The sequence below is a fragment of the Gobio gobio genome, assembly GCF_949357685.1.
Source record: "Gobio gobio genome assembly, chromosome: 6".
NCBI classification, from domain to species: domain Eukaryota; kingdom Metazoa; phylum Chordata; class Actinopteri; order Cypriniformes; family Gobionidae; genus Gobio; species Gobio gobio.
Genome location: NC_137102.1, coordinates 11,597,188 through 11,615,291, shown reverse-complemented (window position 1 = coordinate 11,615,291; position 18,104 = coordinate 11,597,188). Strand labels below are relative to the sequence as shown.

Genomic DNA, 18,104 nt, shown 5'->3' with positions numbered 1-18,104 from the left:
ATACATTACATTAAAAAATCATTAGGATATTAAGTAAAGATCATGTTCCATGAATATATTTTGTAAATGTCCTACCGTAAATATATACAAATGCATTATCATTAGTAATGTGCATGTCTTAGGACTTCATTTGGACAACTTTAAAGGCGATTTTCTCAATATTTAAAAAAAATTTTTTGCACCCTCAGATTCCAGATTTTCAATAGTTGTATCTCGACCAAATATTGTTTTATCCTAACAAACCATACATCAATGGAAAGCTTATTTGTTCAGCTTTCATATGTAATATCAATGTCACTGGTTTTGTGGTACAGGGTCACATATATATTGTCATGCTAAACTAGATTTATGAGGCATTTTTATAGTTTATTAATTTTCTAAGGAGGTTGCAAGGCTTTTAGCAAAATTGTAGACATACAATTTAAAAATCGTGATTACAATTATTACAGTTTTTTGTAAAAAGGAAGTGATTAGAATCACATTTTTACTTGTTTACCCAACATTACTTCTTGAGTATCACAACTGTTATGAAATTTTTCACAAGGCAAATCATAAAGTCACACGGTTGCACGAGAAATGTAGCACACAGCTAGATGTTACTTTTTTAAATTAAAATATCAAAGATACTCTTCTACTACTGGCCACAATAATTTGGGAAAGAAATAATTTTTCAAAGCAGATTTTTTATTTTGAGGACATAATCAGTTAAAAAAAAGAAGAGAAAGACCATGAAATAACCAGGTTATTTTGTTCAGCTTAACATTTGATCAACTTAGTTGTTCAACACCACAAACACAAATATGGCAAGGCATGCTGATATGACATAAGGCAACTGGCAATTTACAATCTGTTAGATACAATCCTGAGATCTATTGATCAAATACATCATCGTGTACAAAAGACGCTAAAACAAACGATGAGCTCTTGGCATGGAAGTCCTGGTTTTACAGGTTCACTGTTTGAATCTCCCGAGATGTTCTCTTGAGATGATGAGCCTTTGGATTTGAGCAGTCCCTTCATAAATCTGTGGATTCACACAATAAGCCATTAATCAAACTTGACCATCTTTAAAAATGAACAAATCAGTAAAGGTCTACAATCCGTACCTGGTAAATCTTAGCGTCTCTCATCAGCTTCTCCACAGGATATTCACTATTGAAACCATTCCCACCAAAGATCTGGACGGCATCAGTGGCACACTGGTTTGCAATGTCTCCAGCAAAGGCTTTAGCAATCGAAGCATAGTAGGTGTTCCTGCGGCCCTCATCCACTTCCCAAGCTGCTCTCTGATAGGCCATCCTGGCAAGCTCCACTTTCATGGCCATTTCAGCCAGAAGGAATGACACTGCCTGGTGCTGAGGGTCAGAAAACAGAAGCAGCGTATTCATTACTCATACTGTAGAATAAAGTTAATTTTCGAATTTATTGTATTAACTTCATAGTATCAATTTAGGTCGTCAAACATGTCTTTTGAAACAGACACCTACCTCTGCAATAAACTTGCCAAAAGTCTTTCTTTCCAAAGCGTACTTTGTGGCCTCTTCCAGTGCTCTCTGTGCAAGTCCCACTGCACCGGCAGCCACCTGAAAAGCATCAAGATATGGTTGACATGTCATGACATTATGAATTAGACAACTGCAATTTGTTAGCAGTAATAACTGCAAAATGACACTTACTGGTGGTCTGGTCTTGTCAAATGCACCCATGGCAATCTTGAAGCCGGCTCCTTCTCCAATCAAAACATTCTCCTTCGGGATTCTTACATCCTCAAACGTGATGCCCCTGGTGTCTGAGCATCTCTGGCCCATGTTCAATTCCTGTTAAACAGGAGAATGTAGACCTAAGCAAATAGTGCAGAATCTCATAGTGGTATTAATATCGTCTGAGCGCATGAGACTGCGGTTGTCAGCAGCTCTTACCTTTCTGCCAGGCTGGAGTCCTGGGGTGTCAGCTTCAACAATAAAGCCTGTGAAAGCCTTACTAGCAGGACATTTGGGATCGGAATCTGTGCGGGCCAGCAGGAAGTACCTTTAAATGCAAACAAAGAGGTTTATAATCACCCCAAAAAACTGTTATGTATCTGAAGCAATTCACTTACCAGTTCGCTTTTCCTCCATTGGTGATCCACATTTTCTGACCGTTGACCACATACTCGTCTCCTTTCTTCACAGCTCGGGTTGTTATCGCAGCCACATCAGAGCCTGCTCCCGGCTCGGTCACACAGTACGCCTGTCAACATGGTCATGCAAAAGCGTGTGTCTGTGTACTTACTATTGCTAGGGGAAATAAATCATAAATATTGATGATTAGAAAAATGATGGCCCACTTACACACATTAGTGGTTCTTCCGTCATTCTGCCCAAATATTTCTTCTTCTGGGCATCATTACCAGCAATAATAACTGGCATTTGCTACAAGGAAAAAACACATTTTTACTGCCATTTTATAGTAGCTGTTAATTTCCCAGGAAAATACAAAAAAACACCCAACAAATTATTGACCAAAAACCATCTGTTCAAAATAACAAATTTATGAGTCCTGTGAGTCCTATGCACAAAAGACCATTTAATATGATTATTAAATTAATCACACTCAAAAATAAGGTCATAAAACGCCACTTACTCCCAGAGAGTTTGCCTCAATGGCCGTCTGTACACCAGTGCAGCCAAAGGCCAGCTCCTCTGTGATGAGACAGGCATCAAATATGCCCAGACCCATTCCACCTGGAACATATCGCAAAATCCAACATGGTCAGAATTAAAGAAATAATTGTCCTCATGTTGATCCAAGCTCTTATGACTTAATTTCCTCCATGGAGCAAAACTTTTTAATTTTTTTTAAAGAATATCCTGCGTACTTATACAGGCTTGAGGCTGCCAAGCTCTAAAATTACATTAAAAAAGTACCATAGAAACTTGGGTCTCCAATCTTTTAGATGCCACTTACCACCAAATATGATCATCGTCAAGCAAAGGACACCCATCCTAAGATTTAAAAGGCATCTATAGAGTTTCTCGACTCTAAGACTATATTACATATATTTAAAATATTTTGTTAATATTAAGTTACATTACTACATTTTATCTACTCATAGTACTGTACTGTTATATTTATTTATTTGTTCAATAATTTACTTATTTTAAAATTGCACAGACCCCACTTTGAAAACCCCTGCCATAAAAGTATCATAAAAGGGATCCATATGAGTTTTGTGCTGCATTTCATCTAATTTCATCTTAAATGTCAGGATGTTCTTTACACAAATATTTTGTATGGCTTCATACTTATCTACTTTTATGGGGCTTTTATAGTATAACTGCATGGAAATGGGCAATCAGTAGATTATTAAAACATCTCATTTTATGCTTGTTGGAAAAATTATTGTTTGGATTTGGAATGACATAAAGGTCACTCAATAAGGCTAGAACCTTAAAGTACCTACCACAGTCCTCTGGAATATGTCCATTCATTAGACCCAGCTCCCATGCTCTCTTAATGAGAGGAAATGGATACTGGCAGGAGGAAATCACCAATTATTACAATTTTTGCCAATCAAAAATAATATTGTAATATGGTGGACAGGTAGATATAAATAACTTACTTCACCACTTCTGTCATACGATGGGGCAGCTGGGACAATCTCCTCTCGTGCAAACTTTCTTGCCAACTCCTGGAACTCTTTCTGCTGGTCAGTTAATTCTGTTAAATTTGAGGAATAGTGTGTTGGGATGGTGTAATGGTGCCAAGGCATTTCTGAAAACACAGTGAGCAGAATTAACGCTATAATCAGAGGATGATCATACATACCAAAGCTGAAGCCTCCATGAGCTCCCTTCAAGGTGGCAGTCGCTGCTTTGGCACTAGCTTGAGGGCCAGAACTTTGAAACCGGAGTCCAGCCTGAACACCTGCCCTCAAAACCTGTTGGACAATCATTAAATACAGATTATTACACATTTCTTACAATTTTAAAGATTTACCACAGCAAAGTGACATGTCATACAAGTCAACAATTTAAATAATCCACAAACTAACCAATATGCAATATCATTGCTATAACAATAATAACTTAAATGAATTATCTTAAATAAATACAATCCAATTCAATTAATATAATTCTAATATAGTATGAGTTTGGCAAGATAAGGTTATACCCTGCCAGGCACTTTGTTTATAGACAGGGTGAGGGTTACACAAGTCAACGTGAAACTCCGAGTAAAAGAACAGAAACTTCACCACATTAATCAATAAACATCAGATTTGTGAAAACGTCATGATCCCAGACGTAATTATATTATCTCTAGATGCGAAAAAATAGGAATTCAGCTAATCAAACTGCCTAGCGATAGGCTAGCTATCTCTCAAATTCACCAGATTTTAGATTTAAAACAAACAAAACGGTATGCATATGCAAAATAGTTAATTTTCGCAAATACGTCAGGAGAAATGCGTATGTACCTTATTAAAAAGCATCGCTATTTCTCAGTGGCAGCGTTCAGATCCTTCAATGCCCTTACAATGTCCACCACACAGAAACCATGAAGTGCGACCAATCAACGACCTCTGTTTTATCACGTGATGAAGCACCGTCGCTCTAGTGACTTTTGCCCTACTTTTATTATATAACCCCATAGATGATACAAATATTGGATCTATTTATCAACATTTGTTACATAAGTCAAATGGAGGAAAATCGTGTCCTCAATCATTTTGTTAAAATTATGTTAAAGAAATAACCCTGGCTTCAACTTTCATCAGTCATCAATTAATTTATTCATATACTTGATAAATAGTATTTATACACAATGCATAGAGGGATTAAAAAGTATGAGACCTCAATTAAATTATTTAAATAATCCGAGTGCTTATTAAAATGAATAATAATAAACAAACAAATACTAAGAAATTCACGTTACTTTTTCAGTTCTTATTTTCACTCAGTGGTTATTTCCTACAAATGTCATAAGTAAAATAAAACGCCATATTATGTTAATAAGAAAAAGAAAAGAAATAAAATAAATTATATAAAATATAAAAATAAATGCTGGCAGTGTAACAGGCAGAGTCTATCCAGTAGGGGGAATTAGTTTCTTTTTTTACGGTCTATGGTAAACACACATGGGCGGATCATCCGCCCTTTGGACCGGTGAAGACACATAGCTGTCTTGACAGATGCCAGTATCCGTGAGAAAGCTTTGGCGGCAGTAAAAATGCTTAACTGTATCTAGTCTTTTGTCATACTGTTCGTTTAGTACATCGGATCTCAATAAAAGCGGACAAAAAGGTAAATAAATGAGTGTAATGCTTGCTGACGGCTGAGCTGCTCAGTGTTGACACTTCCTCAGCTAGCGCCGCGGCTAGCGCTCTCCAACTTGAGGAGGAGATGTCCCCGGACGTCAACCCCAACACCCTGCTGGGGAGAATACGCTTTTTAAACAAGTGTATTGAATGCTTCCGAAAAAGTGAACCTCTGCCGGAGTCCTTGTGTTACGTGCCGAAAGAGGTTTGCTACAAAATCTGTAAGGATTCGTCGTCGGGCTCCGTTTCCGCGCCCTTGTCAACAGCTGGCAACTCGGGTGGCAAAAGCGCGGTGTCGGTGTGGGAGAGCCCGCTTCAGGCGCCACACAAGAAATCATGCAAGTGTAACATCGAGCCCAAGAAATGGACATGTATACGGACAACAGGGGAGGAGTACTGCAACAGCCATGGCCTGTGGGTCAAAATAAGCAAGGTAGAACATTTGTGTATGAGGTGTTGTCTGGAACTGGTGTCAGACCCTATTCTGATTAATCTGCTGTATCATTATTGATTTGCTGTATCATTATTGAGATCAGAATACACGGGACTTCCTGGTTCAGGACGTCACTGCATGTAATGTGTTGGCGTGGCTCCCAGAATCGTCCACTCTTCAGCTCAATGGACATTCAAATGAGAGTCAGCCTGTTTTGTTTGTCACTGATTGTTTGAGTGCTCTGTCCATCACAGGAGCAGCTGGAGGAGTATCGTGCTGGTCTGGACATAGAGGAGGGCTGGATCCTGGTGTGTAAACACACAGAAGGTGGAGACAGACTTGTGCCGGTGGAATCTCCCGAAACTATCAGCCGCCAACAGCAGCTGTTTGGCTATGACCACAAGCCTTGTAGCAGGTCTGTGGCTTTTTAAATGTCCCTGATCCATATAAACTTACACTGTGAAACTCAACTTTACACTGTGACATTCAAAAGTTTGTTCAAAAAATCATGGTTTCCACTAAAATAAACTTTTTACAACATAGATAATAAGACATTTTTCTTGAGCAGCAAATCAGCATATTCAAATGATTTCTGAAGGATCATGTGACACTAAAGATGCTGAAAATCCAGCTTTCCCATCACAGGAATAAATGGCATTTTAAAATATTTTCAAATAGGAAACAGCTATTTTAATTTGTAATAATATTTCACAATATTACTGCTTTTACTGTATTTTTATGCAGCCTTGGTGAGCATAAGAAACTTCTGTGAGCATTTTAAAAACATTAAAATATCTTACAGACCCCAAACTTTTGAATGGTAGTATGTTTTTTTTAGTTTGTTGCATAAAATGGTTTGTGCTCTCAGAGTAACACCTCAGAAAAACTATTATAAAATAAGCCGCCACTAAAATTTAACTAGGAAGTCTGACATATTCAGCTTAGTAACGGCTCAGTACTTGAATTGACTGTGAATATGAAACCATATATTAACACACAAAACTGTGTATAGTAAATAAATGTATCCTGACATTTCAAGAGATATAATTTACCAACATTTTTCCTAAATGGCTTTGTAGGTGGGAACAGGTGGTGGATGTGGAAAACTCCTTACACTTGGGTGCCAAACCCAAGGTGGCAGAGCCGGAGGAGGCTGCCGTACGAAAGCTGAGGTGAATGGATGCTCTGACACACAAAAAATCTCTATTATATAATTAAACAAAACTATGTGATATGATTTATTGTTTTTTTTCTACATGTTTGCACCATGTGGTGTTAGTTTAATTAATATTTTCTAATATTAATAATTAAAGCTGCACTCCGTAACTTTTTGCGCTCTAGCGGTTAATAAACACAACTGCATGCGTCTTGTGGAAGAACATTGCAGCCGGAACTACTTCTCTCTGTTTATGTCTATGGCGAGTCACGCAGGGACTGTGCTCCTCCGCAGCGGTTCCTACCAGACCGGTCTGAAATAGTCCCAATATTTAACACTTATTATAAGTGTACCATAATGATTCAGGGTAAGACAAAAATACGGGTTGGAAAATGGTTTCATGTTGTACATTCTCATTATATAATTTTTGTAAATCTTGAACTCATAAAATAGTTACGGACAGCAGCTTTAAGCAGTTAAGAAGTTTTGTCAGAATAATCAAATCTTGATTTTTTTTTTTTTCTTTATTATGATATCAGAAGATTAAAAACATACTTTTGAAGAAGAGGTGTATTCAAGTAAAATACAATTATAAACTAAAATAATTGTATGTACAGTAGGAATTAAATGTTTTAAATAAATGATTAGATCCAGGAAAAAAATGAGCGCCTGTTGGCAATCTTTGTCTTCCAGGTATGTCCCTCCTACATGGACATTTGAATGTGATGAGGACCTCGTACATTACTTCTACGACCACATTGGGAAGGAAGATGAAAATCTTGGCAGTGTGAAGCAATGCGTGACGAGCATTGATGTGTCTTCTAGTTCGGTATGTGAGGGCTTAGTATCATTTTGTGTAATAGTGAAGGGCAGAGAGCTGTGAGTGTGAACATATCAGACTAGTAAGTGAATTTTTATGTCTTAAGGAGGACCCCAGTGGTGGTGCAAGCTGCCTGACAGATGGAGACACGGAGACATTCTGGGAGAGCGATGGCATGCAGGGACAACACTGGATACGTCTGCACATGAAGAGAGGCACTGTGGTCAAGTAAGTGACTGATTTTCTAGTCACTCTAATTATCATGGACTTTGTTCACAATGCATTTAAATCTGATTTGGTTATCAAATCCAAACCTTTGAGACTGACTGGCTGTCAGATCAGGTTGTTCAGAGAGTGTTGCCAATATTTGGTGTGTGATCTTTCAGACTGGGGCGCATTCCAAAAAATCTGACATCAAACATCATGTGTTTGTAAACCTCATATTTGATCAGTTTTTTTGCTCTCCAGAATTCAGAAAACAAAATGTATTTGAGTCAGATTAAAAACTCTGAACATAAAAACACAAATGATTTTATTTTCTCTTCCTTTAGCAAACTGATATTAACAGTGGACTCAACAGATGACAACTACATGCCCAAAAGAGTGACTGTATATGGTGGAGAGGGAGATAATCTCAAGAAATACAGTGATGTAACAATAGACGAGTAAGTAATTTGTTTTATTATTTAAAGTCTACCAACTTTCTTTGGAGCACATTTTAGTTTTGAAAGTGTGCTTGGGATATATTTTTTTTTGTTACAATAAATGCCACTTTGATATTTTGTTATCTAATGCAATAACTCTCATACATTTTAAGCGTGGTTTAAAAGTCCACTTTTTTTCGGGGCCAAGTATCATTGTAGAAGCTATAGTAATAGCACTATTTTAAAGTTCTAAATATGTAAACGATATGTAAGATTTTTGAATATTGCAACAGTATGGCTTTATTTCTCTCATAGCAACTTAATAGGAGAGGTTTGTGTTCTGGAGGACATGACATCACATTTGCCTGTCATAGAGGTCAGGATTGAGGAATGCAGAGGTAAGATTCATGTGCTGTCATCTGAAAGATAAAGCGAGATTAGTGACTGTTCATCTTGATTCTTAATGTTTATTTCTTGTCATTTATAAATATGCTGTAGATGAGGGAATCGATGTACGGATCAGAGGTCTTAAGATCAAATCGTCCTGCGAGCGTGACTTGGGACTCAACGCAGACGTGTTCCAGTCTCCCAACCTAGTGCGCTACCCTAGATTAGAGGGCACACCTCCTGATGTCCTCTATCGCCGTGCTCTGGTCATTCAGAGGTAACACGCAGCAATGTGTGACTTGGTAAGGCCTGTATGTGAGGGTTTGTCAACTCTCTGTATTGTTTTTTGTGTGTCTGTAGGTTCATCACACTCCTGGACAGTCTATTGCCACATATGGTGCCTGCATGGGACTACAGCCTTGGAACATTCAATCAGATCAAAGTAAGTACTCTTGTCTAGGACAAGTGTGTCTTGTTTGTATATCAGAAGTTTAAACTGGCAAGGCTTTAAATTGCATGCGAAAAATAAACTTTCCTGATGACAAAAAAACACCACATGAGAGTAACCACGATAATCATAAAAACTGTAACTGATTGAATGTGTAGCATAAGGCAGACATTTTAATCATTCACAGTCTAATATTGTTATATCGCACACCCCATGCCAAACTCTTTTTTTTCTCCTTTCCTCAAACTTTGTGCTGCCCTGTAGTACATAAAGCAGTTCCTTCTGTTGTCCAAGCGTCGCTCTGCCCTCATCACCCAGTGCCTGAAGGACTCTGAGTCCAGTAAGCCTAACTTCATGCCCCGCCTTTACATCAACCGTCGCCTTGCCATGGAGCACCGTGACAGCCCCACTTTGGACCCAACGTGTAAAAATGCTGTCTTCACTCAGGTAGTCCACAAAACTAGTGCCAATACATTTACTAAATATTTGTTCCGTGTTTGACTATCGTCTAAAAGTTCAAGACCTTTTTTTTTTTGGAAAGAAATGAATGCTGCATTCAGCAAAACACATTGATTTGATCAAAAGTGACAGTAAAGACTGCTGTGCATTTGAACTTTCTATTCATCAAATAATCATGAAATATATGGCTATGAAATGGCTGTTCATTGACAGTAATCAGAAATGTGTCTTGACAAGCAAATCTGTATATCAGAATGATTTCTGAAGGATCATGTGACACTGAAGACTGGAGTAATGATGCTGAAAATTCAGCTTTGCTATCACATGAAGATATTCCTTTTTTAAATATATTAAAATAGAAAACAGTTATTTTAAATTGTAATATTATTTTTCAATATAACTATTTGCACTGTATTTTTGATCAAATAAATGCAGCCTTGGTAAGACTTTTCAAAAACATTTTTAAAAATCTTACAGAAATCAAAAGACACCCCAGTCTTTTGAATACTAGTGTTAAGTGAATACTGTTTATTGTTATGTAGGTGTACGAGGGTCTGAAGCCGTCTGACAAGTATGAAAGAACTCTGGACTACAGGTAGTCTCTCTCTCTTACTGGACTTTATTGTACTTAATGTTTTTAAATAGTCAAAATTCTCCACAACATACTAATTATGATAAACTACCACTTTATTATACTTTATACACACAAATATAAATTTTTTGTCTTACTTGCAGGTGGCCAGCACGATATGACCAGTGGTGGGAATGTAAATTCATTGCAGAAGGCATCATCGATCAAGGTCATATTGTGATGAGCTTCCTCACACCCACAATAATTCACGTCTGAAATAAAACAGTATCCTCATCTGAGATTTCTTTCTTGCAGGCGGTGGATTTCGAGACAGCCTGGCTGACATGTCTGAAGAGCTTTGTCCCAGCTCATCAGAGTGCACTATGCCACTTCCCTTCTTCACTCGAACCTCTAACCAGGTAACAACCAAGTTATTGCATGTATAACTGACAAGGTTTTTATGAACCTCTCGTTATATAAAGATTAAACTGTTTTTGTATCAGGGAGCTGGAGAGGCCAGAGACTTCTATGTGCCAAATCCTTCAAGCAGAGAATTCCACAAGTTTGAGTGGATTGGAAAACTAATGGGCGCAGCTCTTCGCGGAAAAGACTTCCTGGTCAGTTTTGTTGTGTAATTGCATTGGGAACTTCTTATTCATTTAAAGTTGGCTTTCTTTGTTCATTTGGTAGAAATGGGGTTTCATAATATTTATCCTTTAGGTTCTGGCTTTACCAGGGCTGGTGTGGAAGCAGCTGATTGGAGAAACGGTCAGCTGGACGAAAGATTTTCCTGCAGTAGATTCAGTGCTGGTAAGAAGCCCATTTATCTCTCCCTCAGTCTGATTACTTCCTTAAACATCATGGAATTAGTGGAACTCATGGAACGTGTTTGGTGTGATTCCTTAGGTGAAGTTGTTGGAGGCTATGGAGCATATGGACAAGGACACGTTTGACTTTAAGTTCGGCCAGGAGCTTGTGTACACCACACCCCTGAGTGACGGGAGGCTGGTGGAGCTGATTCCTGGAGGAAGTGGAGTGGTGGTCCGATATGAAGATCGCATGGAGTTCATACGCCTGGTACAGAAATCGAGACTGGAAGAGAGCCGAGAACAGGTAAAGAAAAAGTCTATTAGACTATTTGGAATTAACAGAAAGAACAACATCCTTTTTGAGGACGTACTAAGCATCTATTTCTTGATCTGTCCATGAAATCCTGTGCTTAATCCAAGCTGTGTTCCTGCACTACAGATAGCTGCCATGCAGGCAGGACTGGTGAAAGTGGTGCCGCAAGCTGTGCTTGATCTCCTGACGTGGCAGGAAGTGGAGAAGAAAGTGTGTGGAGACCCAGAGATCACAGTGGAGGCCCTTAAACGCCTCAGTGAGTCATACAGCAGCTGACATGAGCATTAAATAATTGATATTCTCTGCCTCAGCATGAATTCTCGAAGGCGCTGAACCGAATAGTGGATGAAAATATTACAGCTCTGTACAGCAGTCGCTCTCAACTGGCTTTACTTTCAATTCAATTCACATTAATTTGTATAGCGCATTTCATGATACATATCATTTCAAAGCAGCTTTTCAGAAAGTGCATGTGTCTACATTACAATTTAGAGTGATGTGTTATCAGAGGTGGCTATGTCCAAGAATTGTATTTCAGAAATATACAAATCACGCAGTTAGCTAACAATGTATTCATTTACGGCAGAAACAATCAGGAACCAAGTTTTATATTGAAAGTGGCACATTAACGAAATTGTTTTGCTAGAATTTTATCTGAATGTTTGTTAATGTAATGGTAATTTTCATGTTATATTACATCACAATACTTACATCATAGATTTGATTTACTTTCTATCAGCACGCTATGAAGATTTGGAACAAACAGATGTCAGAGTACAGTACTTATGGGAAGCCCTGATGAACTTCACCAATGGTTAGTAATGTTCAATGTTGTATGTGAAACAACTGTTTCTAGTAATTGCAAAAGGAAGTACCTACATTTCTAATTTTGTTGATTTATTCACACTTTTACCAGAGGATCGTAGTCGGTTTTTGAGGTTTGTGACTGGCAGAAGTCGTCTTCCTGCTCCAATTTACATCTTCCCAGACAAGCAAGGGTAAGTTGTGATAACAAGAGATCATATTCATTTAGGTTGTTATCTGAATAAACATTGAATAAATTCATTTTTTTCTAGGTCTGAAACCACAGATGCACTTCCTCAATCTTCCACATGTTCCAGCACCCTTTATCTACCCAAATACCCAAGGTGTGTTTATGTAATATAATATATGGATGATGATATTCTTTTCATAATAACTGAATAAAAACTTTTTTTGTCTGCATTTTAAATGCGTTTCATCCGCAGTGCTAAAGTTTGTGAAGAGAAGCTTCGCTATGCTGCATACAACTGTGTGGCCATCGACACAGACATGAGCCCTTGGGAGGAGTGACCTGATTTTGCCATGTTTACGAATTTTACACAGCAGGGTTTTGGCATAAATTAACTGTAGCCTTCAGCACCGTGCACATGACCATGTCTACACTATTGCCAATTACATCTGTACAGTATAAATAAATATGTTATAAACCATACCTTGTTTGCAGTTCTTATTCATTATATCAGCTTATTAATTAAACTGTTTAAAATTGTGAGGAAATAGTTCAAGACCACTCACTCATGACTCATTTCTATTTTACAATATAATACAAATATTTTCATGACAAAATATATTACCAGTATAACAATTTGAAATATAGAACTGAATTTGTTTTGTTTTTGTAATATCCCCTTTTGCATTACCGACAGCATCACTGAAGCTACATGAACTTCAAGAACTCCATAATCCAACAGAACAGCTTGTGCTTCAATTAAAGTCAGATCATCTGACAGATGCTAACATGAGCGAGGTCACATTTGATTGGTGAAATAGTGCAGAATCGAATTTCCTAGTTTTACATTTTTTCAAATGCCTAATGTAACTTTATTTTAAAAAAAAATCACAATTTTGACTTTATTCTGTTCATTAGCTCTGTGTGTGTCCGCACATACAGGATGTACTTAAAGTCCCCAGTGCTCAAAGTTAAAGCCATCAATGTTTAGTAAAGTGAATGTTGTTTCTTCAAGGCCAGATATCAGTAGTTAATTGACATACTTTCATGTGGGCTACTTTTCTCAAAAGAACATTGTTTATGGACTTGTTATGAACAAATACAAAGATGACTTTCTGGTTCATAACATCTATTTACACACACACACATATATATATATATATATATATATATATATATATATATATATATATATATATATATATATATATATATATATATATACCAACTTGAGAGTGAATATCTTTTGTTTCTTTTTTTCTCTACATAAATTATGCAATAAAACCTTTTTTGTCATAATAGAAGAATAGGATTTACAAAAAAGTTGTAATGCGAAAAGACTGTTGTTGCTAGGTTGTTTGTACAATGTGTTAAATAAAATTAAACTTTCATGTAGGCTAGAAGTACTGTACATTACACCATGTTGCACACCTGATTCACTGCGTAAGTTCAGCAAATTAGTGCGAAAACTAAATATGTAGTGTGTGGTTATAAATGTATGTTTCTTTGACTAAAACACAGGAAATGGTCGGAGTAATGACCTACTAACGCGTGGTGGCAGTCGAATGTTTTCTCGCTGAACTTAGAGTGCTACTCTCGCGAGTTCTCCAGGTATTCTCGCGATATGTGATTGCTTGAAACCCGCCCATGAGCATTTGCTAGCCCTCTTTCTAGCCGGCGCCTGAGAATGGGTACGTGTTTTCAGAGTCTCATCGCTGGGACAATCCGTCATCATCTGCTCTATCCGAGAATGCTTTTGTTTCAATTAATTCTGTGCTATATCTCAAAGATAGATTTCAAGAAATATAGGCGTAAATTAGACGATTCAATGCTATTTCAGTTATTTTAACGAGAAAAGATGGAAAAGTGGCTAGAGCAGTTACCCAAGATGGCTGCGCTCATTTGGTATATGCTCTCAAACAGCGTTTAGAGTGCAGTTAGGATTGTAGTTGTACTCCGAGACGTGTACAAGGTGGGTTTATTCGTAGATCAAGGATTTTTGTGTTTGAGAAATATAACCTAAATGAGAAACCAGTTAGCAGGCTAAACGACAGAAGATGCGTGTGTCAACCGCTGGAGGCTGCATGGCCATCTAACGCGAGCTGAGAGTTAGATTTAGATATTTGGTAAATGTTAACCAGGTATCGTTTGCTTCATATTTCTCCTCATAAACGGGGTGCAACTTTTACCAGTGTGTTGTTGTGCAGGCTGGTGAAGTTGGAGCTAAAGACATCCACAAACTTAGCTTATTGCTAATGTGACTTGTGAGACGCCAGCCTTCGTTGTTTCCATTTAAACGAAAAATTAAACCTGTCTAATGCTACTTGTCGTTACAAGCCTGTATGACTTTCTTCCATAGAGCACGAAAGGAGTTATTAGGCAGGATGGCTGAGTTGTGTTGTGTGTAGAAAGTCATACAGGCGTGGAACGACACGAGGGTGCGTAAATGACTTTTATTCTTTTCTCTTTGAGTGTACATGATGAAACCAATAGCGGAATCCGATATTTCATGCGGATAACACCTTGGAGAACTGAACACTCAAGCGTGCAATAGAAGTGAATGCTCTGTTATTGGTTTGTTTGTAATGCATCTCAATCTCTTTACTCTTTAGGTATCTCAAGGGATAACTGGCACAAACGCCGTAAGACCGGTGGCAAACGCAAGCCCGTCCACAAGAAAAGGAAATATGAGCTCGGGCGTCCTCCCGCAAACACCAAGGTAACGTAAACCCAGCCTAAATGTGTTGCTATCAGAAAGTATCTCTTTATGCCAATGTGAGTGATGAAAACACGTCCTTAGGTTGGTCATTTTTGGCCGTTTTGGTCAAAATATTTTGACCTTCCAATGTTAGGATTCGTCATAGTTACACTGACACATGGCCGAGCTCAAATTATGCTTTTAATGGGTCTTTGTCACTTTATATTAACACATTTTTGTGGCTCTCCATAGATTGGACCTCGCCGCATTCACACAATAAGAGTCCGTGGTGGAAACAAGAAATACCGTGCCTTGAGGCTTGACGTGGGCAACTTCTCATGGGGCTCAGAATGTGAGTAATATTTGGTGCTGCTTCTACATGTGTAGCTCTTTCAATGAAGATAATTTGTCCAGTTCTGCTACTGAATGTTTGTGATGGATAACATTTTTAACTCTGAGAAAGACCCAGTCAACCTGATATTTAGTGTATTTTCTGAGCTTTTGTTGGGTTTTAATGTGTTAATGGCATTTCAGGCTGTACCCGCAAGACCAGGATCATTGATGTGGTCTACAACGCCTCTAACAATGAGCTGGTGAGAACCAAGACCCTGGTGAAGAACTGCGTGGTCCTTGTGGACAGCACTCCTTACAGACAGTGGTATGAGTCTCACTACGCTCTCCCCCTCGGCAGGAAGAAGGGTGCCAAGCTGGTAAGTCCAATCAATTTTCCTAATTCAGAAGGTTTAAAGTTAAGCAATGTCTTTCTTTGATGATAACTTTGTCCAGTTCTGCTACTGAATTAGAGTGATGCAGTTTAAGACTCTGAGGAAGACTTGTAGCTTGTAAAACCTCTTAAATATAAAAAAATCACACTGTATCAGCATATTCCTAATTGTGTTTGATTTGTCAATCCAGACCCCTGAGGAAGAAGAGATCCTGAACAAAAAGAGGTCGAAAAAGGTCCAAAAGAAGTTTGATGTGCGCAGAAAGAACTGCAAAATCAGTCCTCTGTTGGAGGAGCAGTTCCTGCAGGGGAAGCTTCTTGGTAAGTTGTGTTAAGAGACCTTAAAGTGTTACTGATGTGATCATGATGAAACTTTAACCAGTTCTGCTACTGATATAACAGTGCTGAATTTTATACCATTTCTGATACCCACTGAAGTGTTTCCTGTAGCAACACTACCCTTCAGTTTAAGTGTTTAATCAATGGTTGTGTTTCTCTCCAGCCTGCATTGCCTCCAGACCAGGACAGTGTGGCAGAGCCGATGGCTATGTCCTCGAGGGCAAAGAACTGGAGTTCTACCTGAGGAAGATTAAAGCCAAGAAAGGCAAATAAATGTACAGCTCTCTTTGATACAACCATTAAAGAAAAATTCCCCAACTCAGCATGTTGCAGCTGTTCTCATTTCACACAACACGATTAGTTGTCTTTGCCAAAAGGAGACTCGGTCCCTTATGATGTATGGCAATAATTATTTCTGATGGAAGTTGACATGGTTCAGATCTTCCATCACAATACACATTATTAAAAGGAGGATTGAGAAAGTTAAGCAGCTGGTCTTGTACTGCATTAACTGGTTGTAAACTCCTAGAAAAACCACAAGTGTTGAAGTGCTCTTTTAATTCTGTTTGAAAGTAGTAATTTGCAATACTTGTGTACATTTCTTAAAATTCAGTCCCAATTGATCAGTTAAATGTGCAATATGCATCTAACAAGTTTCGTATTGTGACTGGCATCCCTTTCAGAGTCTTGGAACTTCAATCCTTTTCTAATGTAAGACTTTTTTTAATTGGAAATATTTTTATATTTCCTTAAATTCTAAGATCAATAAAGGACTACACAATCTATGCACTTTGAAAAGACAGCATTTATATTTATTGAAGCTGTGTTAAATATTTACAAATCAACATTTAAGGAGTTCATCACTGGTAAAGTCAAGAAAGCACATTACTGTTTGAAAGCTTAAAGGGGTTCTTGTGCGCTGGGAAGATGAATGTGTATTTAAACTAGGTCAATTATGCAGTATAAATGTGAAATTATTTTTGAATTTGGTGCCTTCCAGACTGAGAAAAGACAGGAAATTGTCTCATGTGGATGAAAGACAACTCCCAGAATGCACTTGCTTCGCTGCCCTATGAGGCCACTCCCTACACCGCCCCCACTGTCGTTTTGATTCTTCATAGTAATACAATAATTTCATTCAGCTAGAGAATAAACACTACAATTAAAAACTGAATGTGTCTTTTCAATAAAGTGTGAAAGAGCCGAACCAAAGTCACTTCACAGACACAGGCTCATTCATCACGAGATGAGCAAAGCTGAGGTAAGCGCAGCTGTCATTCTCTGCGCGTTTTCAGATTGCATGTGGAAGGTTAACTTTCATAGGAATTCATTGAAAAGTTTAAACACTCACTTTGCTCCGCACTGCTCCGTTATAATGCCTTATCCGAGTGGCCATGCACGTTTACATTCTGTGAGATCTCTAACAGGGAACTAGCTCCTACTGGCTGTAGTTTTTAGCCTCTGGCCAAAAAAAAGAATCCTCAGATGAAATAATGCATAATTCTCTCATCTCAGGGGGATATGAGGGGGGAAAGTAACATAATTTGAACATACTACCGGGTTTCTACTGATACAAAGCTTAATGGTGATCGCTGAAGTAACCCTTTAAGGGTTTCAGTTGTCTATAAAAAGTCACATGCTCACTGTAAGAATGATCATAATAATAAATAAAAAAAAACTTTTTCAAAATGTAATTTGCAGACACTGCATTTTCAGCATCATTTCTGGTGCTCAATGTGGAAAGAATTGTGCTGCTTGATACTTTTGTGAAACTATTTTTTTCATTAATAGACAACATATGAAAAATAAACCCTTTGTAACATTTTTACTGATGCTTTTAAACAATTTAATGCATCCTTGAATACAATTTATTTAAAAAAAATAATCTTACCCCAAACTTTTGAACAGTAGTGTACATTTGTCAAAAGTGCAAGAAAGGATGAGGTTTCGATTATTGCAGCAAGTACATAATCCAAATACATGACAAATAAAATCTGAGTGAGAAGTGAAATGTAT

The 18,104-nt window shown here is 37.9% G+C and overlaps 3 protein-coding genes across 3 annotated transcripts; 2 read left to right on the top strand and 1 right to left on the bottom strand.

Moving 5' to 3' along the window:
* Positions 1-663: 663 nt before the first annotated feature.
* Positions 664-5,108, bottom strand: acadm (acyl-CoA dehydrogenase medium chain). The gene is made up of 12 exons (XM_079818617.1): positions 4,457-5,108; positions 3,808-3,919; positions 3,602-3,699; positions 3,443-3,512; positions 2,623-2,723; positions 2,331-2,411; positions 2,099-2,229; positions 1,920-2,028; positions 1,677-1,817; positions 1,488-1,583; positions 1,107-1,355; positions 664-1,024 (listed from the first exon to the last, which is right to left on the bottom strand). The coding sequence occupies exons 1-12, from the start codon at positions 4,469-4,471 to the stop codon at positions 953-955; spliced, it is 1,275 nt and encodes a 424-aa protein (XP_079674743.1). The 5' UTR covers positions 4,472-5,108; the 3' UTR covers positions 664-952.
* Positions 5,084-12,809, top strand: hectd3 (HECT domain containing 3). The gene is made up of 21 exons (XM_079818616.1): positions 5,084-5,729; positions 5,984-6,144; positions 6,809-6,901; positions 7,579-7,714; positions 7,812-7,933; positions 8,257-8,370; positions 8,665-8,747; positions 8,848-9,013; positions 9,097-9,178; positions 9,449-9,631; positions 10,186-10,238; positions 10,379-10,443; positions 10,530-10,633; positions 10,718-10,831; positions 10,935-11,024; positions 11,121-11,327; positions 11,463-11,592; positions 12,076-12,150; positions 12,253-12,334; positions 12,413-12,484; positions 12,584-12,809. Exons 1-21 carry the CDS (start codon positions 5,382-5,384, stop codon positions 12,666-12,668), a joined length of 2,565 nt encoding a protein of 854 aa, XP_079674742.1. The 5' UTR covers positions 5,084-5,381; the 3' UTR covers positions 12,669-12,809.
* A 1,160-nt stretch (positions 12,810-13,969) lies between these two features.
* rps8a (ribosomal protein S8a) lies at positions 13,970-16,410 on the top strand. The gene is made up of 6 exons (XM_079819063.1): positions 13,970-14,018; positions 14,940-15,046; positions 15,278-15,377; positions 15,560-15,735; positions 15,941-16,070; positions 16,252-16,410. Exons 1-6 carry the CDS (start codon positions 14,015-14,017, stop codon positions 16,359-16,361), a joined length of 627 nt encoding a protein of 208 aa, XP_079675189.1. The 5' UTR covers positions 13,970-14,014; the 3' UTR covers positions 16,362-16,410.
* The last annotated feature ends 1,694 nt before the right edge of the window (positions 16,411-18,104 follow it).